Here is a 19,193-nt window from a genome sequence, read left to right on the forward strand (position 1 = left end):
GGTCCCCAGGTTTGGCTCCGGCTAGGGGCACGTACCTCAGTTGTAGGCTCGATCCTCGGCCTCGGTAGGGGCGCGTGTAGGAGGCAGCCAGAAAAGCAATGGAAGAAATATCCTTGGATCAGGATTGGGGGGGAAAAAAGATCCAGTGTTCTCAAGTGCCAGGGGCCGCAGATCCCTGAGATCATGAGAAGTGTATGGCTTAGGTCTGAGGAGTGGAGCACCTGAGTCATGTTAAGGGACAAGGAGAATGGGCCTGGCCCTGCCAGACTCCTGGGGGACACAGGTGGCAGGGTGCCTAGAAGCTGTTTGTAAGAATCACTAGAGCACAGAAAGTACTGGGCTTGTGTACCCCTGGTAAGAGTCAGAGTGAATTTGAATTTGCTTTCTACCCTGAACACCTTTGTGTGTTATGCCACTGTCCCAGATTAGGAATTTATCGGAGTAATCAGAGTCAAAAAAAGATAGGGCAGCCCTGAGCTTTGAACATGTGGTTCTCTCTCTCTCTCATGCTATTTAGGCTAGTGGTTTTTAAACTGTTCCCTGGAATTTGTTCCAGGAGGGGGCAGGGTTGAGTGAGCCCCCCTCCAATTCCCTCATTCTGATTCAACCAGAGTAATTTTATTTTGCATCTTTTTGTGTGTGTTTTGAGATTTTGCATAAGATTTAATTTGTAAAGGAGTTTACTACATGTAAACAACACCATGGAAATGCAATCAACAAAATGCAGAATATGGAATACACCATAGAATAAACAACCTGGTTTATTCAGCAAATAAATTGCAAGAAAAAAAGGAAGGAAAAGGGTGGAACCTGTGAAATAAAAGAAACTTAAGAGCCATATCAACCAAATTCAATGTGTGGACCTTGTTTAGATTCTGATTTGAATAAACCAATGTATGACACAATTAGGGAAATTTTAACACTCACTGGATATTTGGTGTCATTAAGTTATTTATTTTTAGTTGTGATCATGGTATTGTGGTTATGTTAACAAACAGTCCTTTTCTTTTAGAGATGAGTACTGAAATATCTATAGATTAAACAATATGATGTCTAAAATTTGTTTTAAAATCATCCAATACAGGAGGTGTAGTAGAGAGAAATGGAGTGGGTTGGTATATATATGAAGTAAGGTTATGTTGATAATTGTTGAAGCTGGGTAAGGAATACATAGGGGTTCATTGTATTATTCTTTTTACCTTTTAAAATGCTTACACACACACACACACACACACACATACACAAAAGCTTTTAAAAAAAAAAGCTAAAGGAGACTGTATAAAGAAGATTTGGAAATAACCTGATTTTTCAAAGTAACAGCTTTATCAAGATATAATTCACATACCATACAACTCACCAATTTAAACTGTACAATCCAGTGGTTTTAGTATATTTACAGAATTTTACAACCATCACCACAATCAAATTTAGAAGATTTTCATCACCCCAAAAAGAAACCCCATACCCATTAGCAGCCACTCTCCATTCCCTCAACCCTTGCAGCCCTAGGTAACCCCCAATCTTTCTGTTTCTTTGCATTGCCTACTCTAGACATTTCATACAAATGGAATCCTACAACATGTGATCTTTTGTGACTGGTTCCTTTACATTAGGATAAAGTTTTCAAGTATAACCTTGTTTTCTTTCTTTCTTTCTTTTTTTTTTTTTAAGAGAGAGAAAGAAACACTGATTTGTTGTTCCATTTACTTGTGCATTCATTGGTTGAATTGGTTTATTCCCGTATGTGCCCTGCCCAGGGATCTAACCCCCAACCTTGGTGTATCAGGACAATGCTCAAACCAACTGCACTACCCAGCCAGGGAAAGTATAACCTTGTTTTAAATTCTTCTGGTCTTGATGGGAAATAGCCGTCTTGTAAATTTATTACTCTGGCTATAGATTTTAAAGTAAAGACACTTAAAAAGAGGTTTAAACAGACTTGGGGGAGGGAGTCTATCTGCTAAAAAAAAGAAAGGCTAAAAACCCCTTCTCTAGTCCAAATCCCTTGCATTACACTTAAGGAAACGGGCCCAGAGAAGGAAGCGACTTACCCAAATGCACACAGCTTGTTAAGGGCAGAGCTCAGTCCAGCACCTAGGCCTGCTGACCTTCGGCTCTCTCTCCTTTTCACGTTGCCATACTGCCTTCTGACCTAACACAAACTCACCACTTTCCCCACCACAAGCTATAAACATGTGACCCACAAAATGTCCTCAGAGACACATCTTGGGAATCAGCCATGATGGGGGCTGCCCTGTCGCACAGCTCAGGCTTTCGGCCACCCTACCCTGAAATGCAGCCACCCTGGGAAGGACCAGTGACAGTATACCAGCTCCCAGAATTTCCATCTCAGAGGCGCTCAGGCTGCTAGAAGCCAGAAGATGCTGTTTGCATAGCAGGAACGGTTTTCACTTACACTGAATTTTTTTTGGAGTGGCTGGTGGAGGGCATGTGGGTAGGGGAGGCTGGTAAAGAATGCCAGGGAGCAGGAGCTAAAGCCAGAGGGAATCCGTAAGGGTTCACGGGATGTGTGGGAGACCCACTGGTGCCTTGAGAACTGAGTCCAGAGAAGTCTGAGGGTGGGGAGCAGGAGGAAAAGGTCAGGCCAAGGGAAAGGACTCCAGGTTGAGGCAGCCCACGATCTTACAGCTGTTCCTGGAACTCTCCCAAACCATACTTATGGGCAGCTCAGAGAAGCTGTCAGGCTGCTGAAAAAGGGCAAGTAGAGGACAAATTCTATAGATGGAGCATTATCTGAGACCTGGGGAAAGGTAGGGAGGAGAGATTCCAGAGAGCCTGGAAGAGGATGGCAGCACCTGGATAATTCTCTTTCTACCTTAGACACCCCCTTAGCTGATTCCTGACCCTGGGCAGAGGGGCCTGAGGAGATGGGTGGAGGACAGTGCGGGCCTTGGCTTCAGAGTTCTCAGGCAAACATGGACTGTGGGCTTGGGTGCCACAGGATTTGACAGGAGACACACTGGCTAGGCTACATTCTCAAAATACCATCCATTCTCCTGCCTATAGTGGGAATTGGAAATCTCACCCCTAGAGATCTGTCCCTTTGGGTCTAGGGAAGGCTTTTAAACATCCTTTATAACAGGGAAAACATCCCTGGGAGGGGCAGCAATGATGGTGAATTAAGAGTAAGCTCAGATGGAACAAGACTCAGGGATTTCTCCGGAGGCACTGGGCTCACCAAGGTGAAGGGACCTACAGATGAACTCTGGATTGCCTTCACTTTTGCTTACCGTCATTCTTACTTTATTTTTATTTTATTTTTTTAAAAATATATCTTTATTGATTTTAGAGAGAGGAAAGGAGAAGGAGAGAGAGAGAGAGAGAGAGAGAGAGAGAGAAACATCAATGATGAGAGAGTCATTGATCGAGCCCGCAACTGGGCATGTGCCCTGACCGGGAATCGAACCCCGATTGCCTGGATCCTAGGTGGACACTCAACCACTGAGCCACACCCGGCCGGGCCCGTCATTCTTACTTTAATCCCTGATCCCCACAAGTCCTTATTTGAGCTGTCTTGGTTCGTGAATAAGCAGTGAGTTGTTCCAGCTGTGTACATCCCATGGCTCTGTCTAGTGGATCGGGACCTTAAGTTGCAAGGACTCTGAGGGGCAGGTTATGTAGGCAGTTATGTAGCTCATCTCAACCTTAGGTTCCCCTCCAGTTTTCTAATCCCAAATCCCAGGCCCAGTCTGGACTTTAATCAGGTGACACACGCAGTGTGTTTGTATCAGTAGGTGTCACCTGGAACTGGACTTGTGCCTGATTCATCCAGGGAGCTGAACTCAGGCAGCAGAACAAACACCCCTAAGCAGCTCCTGCCAGGCATGGGGTGAGAGATTGTCTGTCCAAACAGACGGTGACTTTGTTTGCTTTGTTCTGGTCTCTTCTCCCAACCCCATTTGCCAGACTCTCTCATTCCTTTCACTCTGCCCATCTCTGGGTCAGGGCCTGTGTGGGGTTTTTCCAGATGATGCGAGAAGACTATTTTATTTATTTATTTTTGGTGAAGGTGATTCCTGAGGAAGAGACTCAGGAATTGAAAGGGAAACAGCAGGAGCTAATAAAGGCTTAGAGTAGAAGCTTCTGGGAGGGGAAGCCAAGAGTGGGAACTGGTTTGGATGGGGATTAGAGGGAACAAAGAGGTCAGAGATCTCTGCCCCCACCTCCACCTGGGGGTGCCACCTGTCTGTAGTTAAGGCAGGTCCTGCTTTTCTGGAACAACTCCAGCTTGACCTCACTTTCTGCATTCACGACTAACATTGTTTTGGACACTAATTGGTGGACACTTAAGACCACTACATGTGGCTTCAAGCCCCTTTCCTCCTCCCTAATACTAATGCAAAACGTGGGAATCCCCTTTCAGAGGAAGGTGCAGCTTTAAGAGAAAAGAAAGGGAGGAAGAGGGCGCTGACTCAGATCCTCCTACCATTGGCTGCTGGAGGAGATCCCACCTTAGGGATTGGCCGTGACAGGGTCCGCCTCCTCTTGTGATTGGCTCATCCAGGCCGATATAAAGGGGCTGTGCCGGCCTCCTGTTCAGTTGGAGCGAGGCAGGGAATCCGTCTAGGTTTGTATTGAGACGCACCTGGCGCAGCCCTCTCCTCTCTGAACCAGAGTCCGAGTCCCGCGGAGGCTGCAGCCATGAAGGAAAGACGGGCCGCCCAGCCAGTCGTGGCCAGATGTAAGCTCGTCCTGGTGGGGGACGTTCAGTGTGGGAAGACAGCGATGTTACAGGTGTTAGCGAAGGACTGCTACCCCGAGGTGAGCTGCTCGTCCGCCCCTGGCCAGCTTTTCTCCTCGCCTGCCTGCTCGCCTGCCCCGGGCGTAGATGCCCACCTGTCCGGGGAGCTGTTTTCCTTTCTCCACTGCACCCCACCCCACTCCGCCCTGCCCTCAGCCGCTTTCTGGCTGGAAGACCGCCCTGCCTTAGCTTCCCCCTGAGACCTGTTCCACTTCTGCCGCCCCGCTGGCTCCTCCTCACCTCTTCACCCATAGGCCCCGATCGAGTCCCCTCCTACCTCCCTTCGTCCCGGAGCCTGCTCTCGGGAGAGGGGACTGGAGGCATTTGAGAAGCCGGGGTTTCTTGACACAATACCTGCCCGCCCCTTCACCCCAACCTCAAAGGTTCTGTGAGCATAGCTCCCGGCAGCCTCCTGCTGCTCCTTTCTGCTGACCTGGTCCAGGGGGCTTGTGGGAGACGATAAAGAGCCAGAATTGACTTGTGACTCTGAAATTGGGAGACAGACAAATCTGGGGATGAGAGGAATTGTGTGTGTCGGTGCCCCTGACCATCTAAAATATGGGGGGCTTGTCCCTGGTTGAAAGTCATTCCCATATCTTAATTTGATGGAGCGAAGTGCCCATTCCTCTACATGCCCCTGCCTCCTGCCCCAGGTATCCCCTCCTGGCCACTTTGGCATCTCACTAGGGTAAGTGGCTTTTTGTGTAGCCAGTACTAACTAGAGGGCAGGGGGCCCAGGGTATGAATAGTTCCTCTCTTTTCACAGACATATGTGCCCACCGTGTTTGAGAATTACACAGCCTGCTTGGAGACAGAGGAACAGAGAGTGGAGCTTAGTCTCTGGGACACCTCAGGTAAGTCTGCTGGCCCCAAATGCCCCCTTCCCACCTCCAGTGGGCTGCTGCAGCTGCTGATTTTTTGCAGTTGTTTTCCCCTCTGATGGGGAGTAGTATGGTGCTTGCCAGGAAACTAAAAGAAGGGGACCTGAAGATTCCTTGGTTGGGTTTAGGGGGAGGGGCCTGGTCAACTCAGTTGGCTGGTCCAGGAGTGCAGAATGGAAGAACCTCAGAAGCCACTCATTTCTCTGGGTCTAGCTCCATCCTTCAGAGGGCTGGATGGTGAAGTGAATGAATCCCTGAATATTTCTTGGGGGCAGTCACACAGGGCTTCTCCGTTTTCACGCCCCGAGACACACACACACACAGAGGCTTTACTGCCCTGACACACACACACACACACACACACACACACACACAGGCTTTACTACACACACACACCACACACAGACACACACACACACACAGACACACACACACACACACAGACACACACACACACAGACACACACACACACACACACACACACACACACACACACACACACACACAGGCTTTACTGCCCCAGAGCAAAGCCAGATAAGGCAGAGGCAGTGCTGCTGGAGGCAGTTGTAGTTGAGGCAGGGAGACAAGCCTGCTTGGGGGGAAATATTGCTCCCGATTCAGTTTTCTCTCCTGCATTCCACCTCGGCTCAGCAGGCAGGCAGGGCCACCGCTGTCCGCCTGCCGCAGCTCAGTTCCACTCGTCATACCGCTGGTCATACCGCTGCGGCTCAGGGCTGAAGTGATGCATCATTGATGCTTTGGAGGGTGGGGAGATGGCTTAATATGGGGCAGTCACATTGTAGATAGTGGCAGGAGGGGGAGTGTTGGCTCTGACCATTTTCCCCAAACTGGGCTGAGGTAGAAGTGCCCTGTCTTTCTGGGATGTAGGAAGCAATATCTTTCCAGCCTCTCAACCCCAAACCCTCAGTGCTAGGCTATCCCTTGCATTGATTTTGACCCCAGCCCATTATCTCTTTACCCCTTACCCCTATCCTTTTTAAATAGACTGGGTTCAGAGTTGTAATTAAGGACTAAAAGCCAGGAATAGGAGAAAGAAAATCCACTCCTCTCTAAAAATGCATATTCAGGCTGAGTTTAAAGAGGAACTATATAAATCACTAGGGGTTTCCTGTTACATACAATAAATATACTGTGCAGCTTCTCCAAAGAGCTGTTGTTACCATGATCCAATTTTGAGGTCTGAAAAGATTTGGGGTAGGGGATGGGATAGGTAAACAGAAAATGAGACTTCCCCTTGCTTCCCCCTCCCCCCCAAAAACATGGCAAAACAAAAATTCCTCAACCTGCTCTGCTTTCTCAGCTGCAGTTCCAGGGGTTGGGAGGCAGGGTGCTGGTTATCCTGGACTGCACTGTGCTGGCTGGATCCGACTGGCACGCAGTTGGCTGCATGATGTATGCTTTTGCATTTGCTGTACCCTGCCCACCTTTCAATCTTCCCAGGATCTTACTGCAGCTTGTCTCTTTCCACTACCACCGCCCCAAAGCGCCACTCCCCCCTCCCCACCATTACTTCCTGCTGCTTCCTCCTTCCTCCCACAGCCAGAATGCAGCCTTTGAATTCCAATCCAGATAATGGAAAATCAGCAAGGTGGTCTCCATTTCCTATGTCGAATCCCCACCCCACCCCATCCCACCCTCCAGTTTCCAAAAGGATGTAGGCTATCAGGCATCCTCATACTCCCTCTTTCAAATTAGTTGCCCATGAGGAAGGAGGAAGTGGCAGCTGAGTGTGGGATGGGGCTTCCCAACATTGGGGCCAGGGTGGAACCTGCTCCCGTTATTCACTTGCTGGTCTTAGGGGAGGGGGATTGCATGGAGCCAGAATGGAGGCCTCCTCCCCTCCCCCTCCCCAGTGCTGCAGTGCTCCCTCTGCTCAGTGCTGCGGTGATAGACCCCACCTCAGAGAGGGGATGGTGGCAGATTGCTGAAAGAGCAGGCAGCTATCCCAACTCCCCTTTACTTTTTTTTTTTTTTTTTTACCAACCAACCCCCTCCCCACTTGGATTCCCCCCAGTTTCCATGGCAATTGTGGTGCAGAGAGAGGGGCTGCTTGCTATTCTGAGCACGGATTGTCTGGGTTCCAAATCTGCTACTGTTCCTTCCCAGGGTGGAGGGGGGCAGGCTCAGCTCCTGGCATTCTCCCATATGAGACCACCTGGGTCTGCATTGCCTACTGCCCTCCCAGTGAAGGACCCTTACTCTAAATCCCCAGCTATGGGTGCTACTATCTTTGAGACTGTCTCCCTGAGATCTGGGGGGGATAGGGGCTACAGCTTTCTTTTTGCCCTTTTCAGTGTAAGCTGATTTGGGTAGAGGAAGAGCAGGGCACTGAATCCCTCCAGCCTCTTAGAGTTCTGACCCCATGGCAAACAAGCAGGGCAGCCAGTTATATAACAGGCAGGTTTGTTTCTTCCTTGGGGAGAACCTTGGAGCAGAAGAAGGGGGCAGAGGTTGGGCAGCCGGCAGACTCTAGAAAAGAGGAGACCCTAAACAAGCCCTGGTTTCTGCAGGGGCGGGAGCACCCTCCTATGGGACTCAGAGAACTAGCAGCCCTTAAATTAAGCCCACAGTAGGAAACCCAGACAGGGTCATATTATGCTCTACCGCCCTTATATTTTTCCCCCTTTCCCTTTTTCAGGGCTAAAGAAAATTATATTCTTGCACTGCCTTCTGGCAGGTGGTCAGCTCCCCAGCTTCCATGCTGCAGAAGCTTCCCTTGGGAGATAGGTGGGGCCAACTAGCCTAAGGGACCAAGAATGGCATTCCCAGTGCTCTTTGGGTTTAGGCCTGTAGAGGAGGGAAAATGCCATGGCTCATTATCAGCTCTTTCTCCCCTACAACAGGATCTCCCTACTATGACAATGTCCGTCCACTCTGCTACAGCGACTCTGATGCAGTATTACTGTGCTTTGATATCAGCCGCCCAGAGACCGTGGATAGTGCACTCAAGAAGGTAGGTCTAGATAAACTCTACAATCTCTAGCTCAGCTTGAGAACAGAAAGGAACCTTGAGGACCTTGTCATCTAATCCTCTTGTGTAACAGAAAGAAACTGAGGCCAGGGAAGGAAGAAATTTGCCTAAGGCCACACCATTAGCTGTAGCTCTGGGACTAGAACCCAGATCTCCTGCCCCTGTCCCTGTCCTATACTACTCTGCCAGAGGCCCAGCAAAGGAGGGTGGTGGTGAAGACTCAAGAAGTGAAGGATTGAGAGTCAGAGAATCTTTTGGAGGCAACTTCTACAGACTTTGATCCCGGGCCCACTGGGACTGGACAAACCAGGCAGGCCTGAGCAGAACTGCTGATAGGAAATCCCTAGGTCTGGGTGGCAAAATCCGACCATACTGAGGAGTCCCAGGATGCCTTGTGGAACTAGCCTAGTTTCTGAGAAGGCTCTGGGCCTATTTCCTTCCCTTGGGAAGAGACTGGTTGGCTTCCTCCTGGCTTTCTGGACTTGTGGAGCCCTTTGACTGGATTGAGGACCCAGATCCAGGCTCATAAGCTTGGCAGAGAGTGGGAAGAGATTTACCCCAGTGCTTTCTCTGGTGACTGGGCTGTTGAATGAGGGGACAGGCTCTTGGGGCAGCATTCCTGTGGCCCCAAAGTCCTCACAGACTGGAAGATGATGTAATGTGTGCAGTGGCGATGCTGTGACTCAGAGGGATGGCTGGGCTGGTAATAAGCTGTACGGTGTATGTGTTGTTGCCAACTGGGCTTCCCTGGGTATCTGTCATCCACTGATTGTCCTTCCTCCTTCCTTCCCCCTAACCTTGTGTGGCTCTTCAGTGGAGGACGGAAATCCTAGATTATTGTCCCAGCACCCGTGTTTTGCTTATTGGCTGCAAGACAGACCTGCGAACAGACCTGAGCACTCTGATGGAGCTGTCCCACCAGAAGCAGGCACCCATCTCATATGAGCAGGTGTGTGAACACCATTGTGTGTTGAGGGTGGGCTGGAGAAGGCTATAGGCAAAGGATTTGAAATGTGGCCCTTGGTCAAACTCTCTCACAATGGCAAGAGAGAATTGGTATTCTGGGGGGCCATCTATAATCAGCAACTAGTCACCTGGACAGAGGCGATACTCATTTACTCAGATTTATGCTATAGGTCAGCAGGTGAGCCGTTCCTGTGTTTCTCAGATTGTTTTTGGTGCACCACCTGCATTAGAATCACTAGAGGTGCTTATTAGAATTCCTGGATCCATATCTGGGAGAAAGATATGGGAATTGCATTTTTACTGAAATCCCTGGATAATTTCTGGGTTTTTTTTGTTGTTTTTTAAAAATATATCTTTATTGATTTCAGAGAGAGGAAAGGAGAGGGAGAGAGAGAGAGAAAGAGAGAGAAACATCAATGATGAAAGAGTCATTGCTCAAGCCCGCAACACGGGCATGTGCCCTGATCGGGAATCGAACCCTGATTGCCTGGGTCCTAGGTCGATGCTTAACCTCTGAGCCACGCCCGGCCAGGCTCCCTGGATAATTTCTTATGCACATAGAAGTAAAGGTTCATTTCTTTTAAACCAGTGTTTCACATTAGACTCATCTAGTGAGCTTTTAAAAACGCTAATGCCTAGGCCCTACCCCCAGACATTCTGATTTACTTGTTCGGGCATCAAAATGGTTTTAAAAGTGTCCCAGGTGATTCTAAGGTGCTGTCAGGCTTCACCTTCAGAAGATAATTAGCAGAGGGGGGTGGTGGGAGACTGGCAGTTGGGGCCCATCTGGAGTAGCTCCGGGGAGTACCACGAACCACAGGAGGCAGTGTTTCAGAGCCTTTTGGACTGCTGCATTGGTGATCTCACTCCCCCTCCCCCTGCAGGGCTGTGCAATAGCCAAGCAGCTGGGTGCGGAAATCTACCTGGAAGGCTCGGCTTTCACCTCGGAGAAGAGTATCCACAGCATCTTCCGGACGGCATCCATGGTGTGTCTGAACAAGCCCAGCCCGATGCCCCCGAAGAGCCCTGTCCGAAGCTTCTCCAAGCGACTGCTCCACCTCCCTAGTCGTTCTGAACTCATCTCTTCTACCTTCAAGAAGGAAAAGGCCAAAAGCTGTTCCATTATGTGAAGTGGGGGTTGGAGAGGGGAGACAACCTCCCACTTCCTCCCTTGGGTTGCAGAGGCGCGGGGAGAGGGAGGATGAGACTGTTGAGGACACTGGACAACGAGTTTTTCAGACTGCCACAATGAGGGCTTGGAAGGAGACAAGAATGGGACGAGCAAAGAGCCAGGCCCGGCTTGAGGACCTGACACTGAGAAAGAACCATCACACCCCAAGCCAGGCGCTAGGCCGTGGAGGGGGCAGCTGCCCCAGTGCCCCAAAGGAAAGGTGTGGGGTGTAGGGGGCATGCTGGCCTCATGGGCTCAGGGGCCCACAGGAGTTTCACCTTCAGCATCATGCCTCTTCCACCCAGCGTTCCCATGCAGGCCAGGGGATGGGAGGGGGCCCTGAGCCCTTCCCTTCCCCTCTGAGGAGGCCACAGAGGAGTGGAGAGTGGGGAAGCAAGGAGGCAGCTCCCTTGGGAGCTGAGCCCAGGTGCTTCATAACTGAATTCAGAAGGGCAGGAGCTGGTCAGAGCCAAGGAGAAGGAAACCTCATCTTCGCATAGCCCATGCCTCATGGAGAGGTGACATTATACATTCACATGCTTCTCACCTAAGTCCCCAGGGTCCAAGGGAGAAGCCCTGGACCCCCTTCTCTTGCAGTGTGGGGGTGGTGGTGCTGCAGGGGGCAGGGCTGGGTGGGGGTCACCAGACTTTTTCTGCCCTTAGGGCAGTACAGCTGGCATTTGTTTTATAGACTCTTGTCTTTGGAATGGGGGGAGGGGGGATGTTTCAATCTGTTATATGTTCTGTGTTTAAAGAAGAAAACCTATTTATTAATGAAAAATATAACATATAAAGAAGTTGGCTCCATTTTCTTAGTTTCTTTATGTTTCCTTTGGTCATTAATTATGAGGAAAAAGCTGCACTGGGGCCCCTTCTGTGGGATGCAGGGTGGCTGCCTCCACTGTTCCGGGTACCTCCAACAAGATCTCCTCCCTCTCCTCCCAACCCCACCTAACCCCCAACCCCACACAAGTCCCAGTAAGCCACTGAAGATCTCCTTAGCCTGAGGGCAGGATTCCTCAAACTTGGATCTAAAAACATTGTAGACTAGGTAATGTTTGCTGTGGGTGCTGTCCTGAGCATTGGAGGAGGTTTAGCATCCCTGGCCTCTACCTGTTAGATGTCAGTAGCACCCCCCCTCCCCCAGTTGTCATAACCAAAAATGATTCCAGATATTGCTAAATGTCCCCTGGGGCAAAATCACTCCTGGTTGAGAAACATTGCCCCAGAGAGTCTAGAGGAGAGATAGGTTTGGTGAAATCAGAGGATCCAAGCTGCTGAGATCTCAACCCCTGCAGGTAGACACACTGAAGCCAAGTTTGGGAGGGTCCTGGAGTTCTGGTCTGTAAGTTCAAAGAGAGATGATGTTTTCTGCTTTCTTCACCTTCCAATTCCATTGCCTGTTGATGGCACCTCAAGGGCCTTAGCTTCCCTTTTCTTCAGTGACTTATAGCTCTTTTTTCCAAGTATAGTGTGCTGAAAATAGCAAGCTACTAGGTATTGAGTACTTACTGTGTGCTCAGCACTATGCTGATAACTTTACCAACATTATCACCTTTAATCTCATAAATGATAATAGCTAACATTTGTTAAATGTTTACTGTGGGTCAGAGATGCTTATGAGTTCTTTATATGTTATTTATTCCTATGGAGTACTATCTACCTCATTTTAACAGGCAAGGAAACAGGTTCAGAGAAATTAGTTTATGTGCCCAAGGTCACACAGCCAGAAAGTGGTAGAAACTGGATGCAAATCCAGGCAACCTGGCTCCAGAACATGCACTTTTCACTGCTCTACTATTCTACCCTGTGAGGCAAGTTATAGTAGTATTACTATTTTATAAATGAGGAAATAGAAAAACCAGAGATGCCACATAACTTGCATGAGACCATACTGCTTTTATGTAGTGGAATTGGAATCAAGATTCAAACAGAGTCTCAATGTTAACTATAATCCCATGGCCCATTACTGCTAGCCACGTTGTACCTAAAAAGGGGACTCTACTAGTCCTCACTAGAGCATAGTCCCTCTGTCTCCATCTCCAAAGATGCATGTTTGTGAAAGAACTAGCAGGTTAGGACAAGAATCTTTTAAATATGTTTGTAAAAAAAAATTGATTTTAGAAAGGGAGAAGGAGAGATAGAAACACCAATTGGCCACCTCCTCCCCTCAGTGGGGATTAAGCCACAATCTGGGCACCTGTCATGAATGGGAAATGAGCCTGTGATCTCCTGGTGCATGGGGTGCCACTCAACCAACTGAGCCACACCGGCGGGCACAGACAAGTATCTTTTTCTTTTTTTAAAAATATATGTTTTTATTGATTTCAGGGAGAAAGGGAGAGGGAGAGGGAGAGAGAGAGAGAAACACCAGTGATGAGAGAGAGTCATTGATTGGCTGCCTCCTGCACGCCCCCCTTGGGGATGGAGCCTGCAACCTGGGCACGTGCCCTGACTGGGAATTGAACCAGGACTTCCTTGTTCATAGGTAGATGCTTAACCACTGAGCCATGCTGGCTGAGCCAAACAAGCATCTTTTCAGCTCAGTGTGTTACATGTATCATTTATGAGAGAGGTGTGCACAAGTATTAGGGGACTGCCACTATGAACTTGGACAAGCTTCATCACTTTTCTGGGTTTCAATTATTTACCCATTTTTAAAGATGATGATGAATGGTTATCTGGATATAAGGAAAGAGCATGGACTCTGAAGTTGAATCCTGGCTTCATTCTTTTAAATATGTGGCCCTTGAAGGCATAATTAATTTTTGGGGGCCACAATCTTATCAGTAAAGTGGAGGTAATACCCATCCCATACTGTTATTAGAACTCAATAATATAAGTAATGTAAGTTAAATGTCCAGCACAGAGTTGGGCACTTAGAAGATTTTCAGTAAATAACTGCTCTCTTAAAGATTTGGCAACAGCTTTCATCTGATTGTTAGTTGGGGTTCCATTTTGTGACTGGATGGCCCTCCAGTGTTCACTGGGTGAATTACACATAATAGACTACTTCCCCTTCAGTTCTGTCTCAGGTAGAATTCTGCTGCAGGTCCAAGACTGCAGAACTAGAAGCGCAGAAGGGTACCTCTCCCTTGGGCAACTGTGCACGATGCTCAGGACTTTGGGATTGTTTGGGTCTATCCTGAGGCTCTACTTGAGGAGAACTGAACATATATTCAGAGAGAAAAGCCCTATAGCCATATGGAATTGAAACAAAAAAGCTGCCTGGCTGGGTGGCACAGTTGGAATGTCGTCTTTCTTATACACCAAAAGGTTTCTGGTTCCATCCCAAGTTGCGGAACATGTGATGTCTCTCTCTCTCTTTCTCTCTCTTCCTTTCTCTCTCAAATCAGTAAATATATCCTTGGGTGAGGATTTTTAAAGAGCTGATGATGGGGGCCGACTGGCGTGGCTCAGTGGTTGAGCTTTGACCCATGAACGAGGAGATCACGGTTGGATTTGGTCGGATTCCCACTCAGGGCACATGCAGGGGCTTCGGCTCCATCTCCAGTAGGGAGGGAGTGGGGGGAGGCAGCCAATGGATGACTCTTATTATTGATGTTTCAGTCTCTCTCTCTCTGTCTCCCTTCCTCTCTCTGAAATTAATAAAACATATTTAAAAATAAAATAAAATAAAAAGCTGATGATGGGAAAATGGGAAGGAAGGAGGCATTAAGATACTTCCTGGTATCTATTTAAACCCATTCTAGAAGTTGCTAGGTTTTTGTTTGGCTGGGGGGTGGGCGTGGGGTGAGAATTATAAATGATAAGATCAAAGAAAACAAAGTGAACATACAGTTTGGGGGGGAAAAAATCCAGTGGAGGACTCGGGGCGGGGGGGGGTATGAAGAAGAAGAAAAATATGAAGATAGTCCAATAACTGGCCAGATTCCAAAGGGCAAGAAAATGAGGAAGCCAGGGTCCTATCTGGAGTGTCGAGAAAACAAGTGCCACTGCCCAGGAGATAGCATCTTTCCTGGAGGCCCTTGGAATCCCTTGTGTGGCCTGATTTTGGGTTGTCACAATCACTGGGGGTTATATTTTTGTTTGTTTGTTTAAAATATTACAGATGTCCCTTTTTCTCCCCAATGACCCATTCCACCTCGTTCCATCCCCCCCCCCCAGTCCCTCTCCCCACCATTGTCTGTGTCCTTGGGTTGTGCATATATGCATATAAATTCTTTGGTTAATCTCTCCCCCTCCACCCACCCACCCTCCTCCATCCCTCTGACATTTGTCAGTCTGATCTATGCTTCCATGTCATTGAATCATTTCTGTTCATCAGTTTATTAAGTTCTTTAGATTCCACATGTAAGTGAGATCATGTGATGTTTGTCTTTCTCTGCCTGGCTTATTTCACTTAGCATAATATTTTCCAGGTCCATCCATACTGTCCCAAAGGGTATAAAATCCTTCTTTACAGCTGCATAGTATTCCATGGTGTAAATGTCCCACAGCTTTTTTTATCCACTCATCTACTGATGGGTACTTGAGCTGTTTCCAGATCTTAGCTATTGTAAACTGCACTGCTATGAACATAGGGGTGCATATATTCTTTCTGATTACTGTTTCAGGATTCTTAGGATATATTCCTAGAAGTGGGATCACTGGGTCAAAAGGCAGCTCCATTTTTAATTTTTTGAGGAACCTCCATGCTGTTTTCCATAGTGGCTGCACCAGTCTGAATTCCCACCAGCAGTGTACTAGGGCTCCCCTTTTTCCACATCCTCACCAGCACATGTCATTTGTTGTTTTGTTGATGGAGCCATTCTGACAGGTGTGAAGTGATACCTCATTGTGGTTTTAATTTTCATCTCTCTGATGATTAGTGACGTTGAGCATTTTCTCATATGTCTCTTGGCCATCTGTATGTCCTCTTTGGAGGAGTGTCTATTCAGGTCCTTTGCCCATTTTTTAATTGGGTTGTTTGTCTTTCTCTTGCTGAGTAGTATGAGTTCTTTGTACACTTTGGAAATTAGCCCCTTATCAGATACATCCTTGGCAAATATGTTTTCCCAGGCCATGAGGTTCCTTTGTATTTTGAGACTGTTTTCTTTTGCTGTGCAGAAGCTTTTTAGTTTGATGTAGTCCCATTTGCTTATTTTTTCTTTTGTTTCTCTTGCCCTAGGAGATGTATCAGTGAAAATTCCACTACATGGGATGTCTGACTTTACTGCCTGTTTTCTTCCAGAATTTTTATGGTTTCACTACTTACATTTAAGTCTTTTATCCATTTTGAGTTTATTTTTGTGTATGGTGAAAGTTGGTGGTCTAGTTTGTTTGTTTTTTGCATGTATTTGTCCAATTTTCCCAGCACCACTTATTGAAGAGACTGTTTTTACTCCATTGGATGCTCTTGCCTCCTTTGTCAAATATTAACTGACCATAATGGCGTGGGTCTATTTCTGGAGTCTCTGTTCTGTTCCATTGGTCTATATGTCTGGTGTTGTACCAATTCCAGGCCATTTTGATTACAATGGCTTTGTAGTACAGTTTGATGTCCAGTAATGTGATCCCTTCCACTCAGTTCTTTTTTTCTCAAGATGGCTGCAGCTATTTGGGGTCTTTTTTGGTTCCATATAAATTTTTGAAATGTTTGTTCTAGATCTGTGAAATATGCTGTTGGTATTTTAATAGGAATTGCCTTGAATTTATTAATTGCTTTGGGTAGTATGGACATTTTAATGATATTAATTCTTCCAATCCATGAGCATGGTATATACTTCCACTTGTTTATATCTTCCTCTATTTTTTTTTTTTTTCAGTGTCCCGTAGCTTTCCGAGTACAGGTCTTTTACATCCTTGGTTAAGTTTATTCCTAGGTTCTCATTTTTTTTTAGTTGCAATGGTAAATGGTATTTTTTTTTAGTTTCTCTCTCTGAAAGTTCATTGTTAGTGTATAAGAATGCCATTGATTTCCGGATGTTGATTTTGTATCCAGCTACCTTGCCAAATTTGTTTATCAAATCTAGTAGTATTTTGATGGAGTGTTTAGGGTTTTCTATGTACAATATCATGTCATCTGCAAATAATGACAGTTTTACTTTCTCCTTTCCAATTTAGATACCTTTTATGTTTTCTTCCTGTCTGATGGCTGTGGCAAGGACTTCCAGTACTATGTTGAATAAGAGTGGTGAAAGTGGACATCCCTGTCTTGTTCCTGTTTTTGAAGGAAATGGTTTGTTTTTGACCATTGAGTATGATGTTGGCTGTAGGTCTGTCATATGTGGCCTTTATTATGTTGAGGTATGATCCCTCTATTCCCACTTTGCTGAGAGTTTTTATCTGAAATGGGTGCTGGATTTTGTCGAATGCTTTTTATGCATCTATTGATAAGATCATATGATTTTTGTCCTTTATTTTGCTTATGTGATGTATCACATTTATTGATTTGTGGATGTTGTACCAGCCTTGCATCCCCAGAATAAATCCCACTTGGTTGTGGTGTATGATCTTTTTAATGTATTGCTGGATCCGGTTTGCTAGTATTTTAGTGAGGATTTTAGCATCTATGTTCATTAGGGATATTGGCCTGTAATTTTCTTTCTTTGTGGTGTCTTTATCTGGTTTTGGGAGTAGGATGATGCTGGCCTCATAAAAGAGTTTGGGAGTTTTCCTTCCTCTTGAATTTTCTGGAATAGTTTGAATAGAATAGGTGTTTAATTCTTTGAATGTTTGGTAAAACTCTCCTGTAAATCCATCTGGTCCAGGACTTTTGTTTACTGGGAGTTTTTTGATTACTGCTTCAATTTCATTAGTTGTTATTGGTCTATTCAGGTTTTCTGCCTCTTCTTGATTCAGCTTTGGAAGGTTATATGCTTCTAGGAATTTGTCCATTTCACCCATGTTGTCCAATTTGTTGGCATATAGTTGCTCATAGTATTTTCTTATAATCCTTTGTATTTCTATTGGGTTGGTTGTTATATCACCTCTTTCATTTCTGATTTTTTAAATTTGGGCCCTCTCTCTTTGTTTCTTGGTGAGTCTGGCTAAAGACGCATCAATCTTATTTATCTTTTCAAAGAACCAGCTCTTGGTTTCATTGATTTTTTTTGTATTATTTTTTTAGTCTCTATGTCATTAATTTCTGCTCTGATCTTTATTATTTCCTTCCTTCTACTTCCATGGGGCTTTTCTTGCTGTTCTCATTCTAGTTCTTTTAGTTGTTGTGTTAGGTGGTTCATTAGATCTTTTTCTTGTTTCTTGAGATAGGCCTGTAATGCTATGAATTTTCCTCTCAGGACTGCTTTCACTGTGTCCCATAGATTTTGGGTTGTTGTCTGTTCATTTTCATTTTTTCCATGAAGTGTTTGATTTCTTCCTTGATCTCATTGGTAACCCATTCATTGTTTAATAGCATGCTATTTAGCCTCCATGTGTTTAAATATTTTTGAATTTTTAAAAAATATATATATCTTTATTGATTTCAGAGAGAGGAAAGGAGAGGGAGAGAGGGAGACAGAAACATCAATGATGAGAGTCATTGATCAGCTGCAGCCCACAACATCAGCATGTGCCCTGACCGGGAATCGAACCCCGATTGCCTGGATCCTAGGCCGACGCTCAATCGCTGAGCCATGCCCGGCCTTTTTAAAAAACTTTTTGAGTTTTTTAATAGTGGTTGATTTCTATTTCATGGCATTATGATCTGAGAAGATGCTTGATATGATTTCAATCTTGAATTTATAGAGACTTGCCTTGTGCCCTAACATGTGGTCTATTTTTGAGAATGTTCCATGTGCACTTAAGAAGAATGTGTATTCTCCTGCTTTGGGATGAAATGTTCTGTAAATGTCAATTAAATCCATTAGGTCTAGTGAGTCATTTAAGGTCTGTGTTTCCCTGTTGACTTTTTGTCTTCATCTGTCCAGTGTTGACAGTGGGGTGTTAAAGTCCCCCACTAGGGTTGTGTTGCTGTCAATCTCACTGGGGGTTATCTTTGCGGGTTGCTAAAATGTCCTCCTAAACCTGGGATAGTCCTGCACAATGAATAGTTCCACCTTCATTGTGAAATACTCTGCTACGCCTGTAACCTAACTTAGTTTGTACACCTATAAAATGGGACTAATAATCTACCTCACAGATTTTTTTGGTAAAAACACTTTTCCACAAAGGGATGTAAGCCACAAGCCATGTCATCATTAAATGCTGTTTCTAGGAAGACCAGCATATTCCAAGAAGCCGGCACTGGGAGAGGACCTTTTGCGGGAAGGCTACCCGCTGAAAACTCTTCCTGCGGCCCGCTCAGATGTTTGGCGAACTACATTGCCCAGTAGATCCCGCCGATGGGCGCCGGCGCCGGCGCCATGCATTCTGGGATTGGTAGTTCTCGGGCTCTCGCTGTGGGCCAGCGCAGCCAAGTGTCAGAAACTCGCCTTCCCAGCTTGCCCCGCGGTCAGGGGGTGCATCTCCGCGAC

The 19,193-nt window shown here is 46.4% G+C and overlaps 1 protein-coding gene across 1 annotated transcript in view; it reads left to right on the forward strand.

The window, feature by feature from the left end:
- Window positions 1–11,400, forward strand: part of RND1 (Rho family GTPase 1) — a 30,313-nt gene extending 18,913 nt beyond the window's left edge. The window contains exons 2-6 of the mRNA XM_016201221.2: window positions 4,636–4,782; window positions 5,529–5,616; window positions 8,509–8,618; window positions 9,451–9,585; window positions 10,487–11,400. Coding sequence (XP_016056707.1) covers window positions 4,663–4,782; window positions 5,529–5,616; window positions 8,509–8,618; window positions 9,451–9,585; window positions 10,487–10,732 — 699 coding nt within the window. The 5' untranslated portion in view covers window positions 4,636–4,662 and the 3' untranslated portion in view covers window positions 10,733–11,400. The remainder of the gene's footprint in view (window positions 1–4,635; window positions 4,783–5,528; window positions 5,617–8,508; window positions 8,619–9,450; window positions 9,586–10,486) is intronic.
- The last annotated feature ends 7,793 nt before the right edge of the window (window positions 11,401–19,193 follow it).

The sequence above is a fragment of the Miniopterus natalensis genome, chromosome 2 (assembly GCF_054644295.1).
Source record: "Miniopterus natalensis isolate mMinNat1 chromosome 2, mMinNat1.hap1, whole genome shotgun sequence".
NCBI lineage: Eukaryota > Metazoa > Chordata > Mammalia > Chiroptera > Miniopteridae > Miniopterus > Miniopterus natalensis.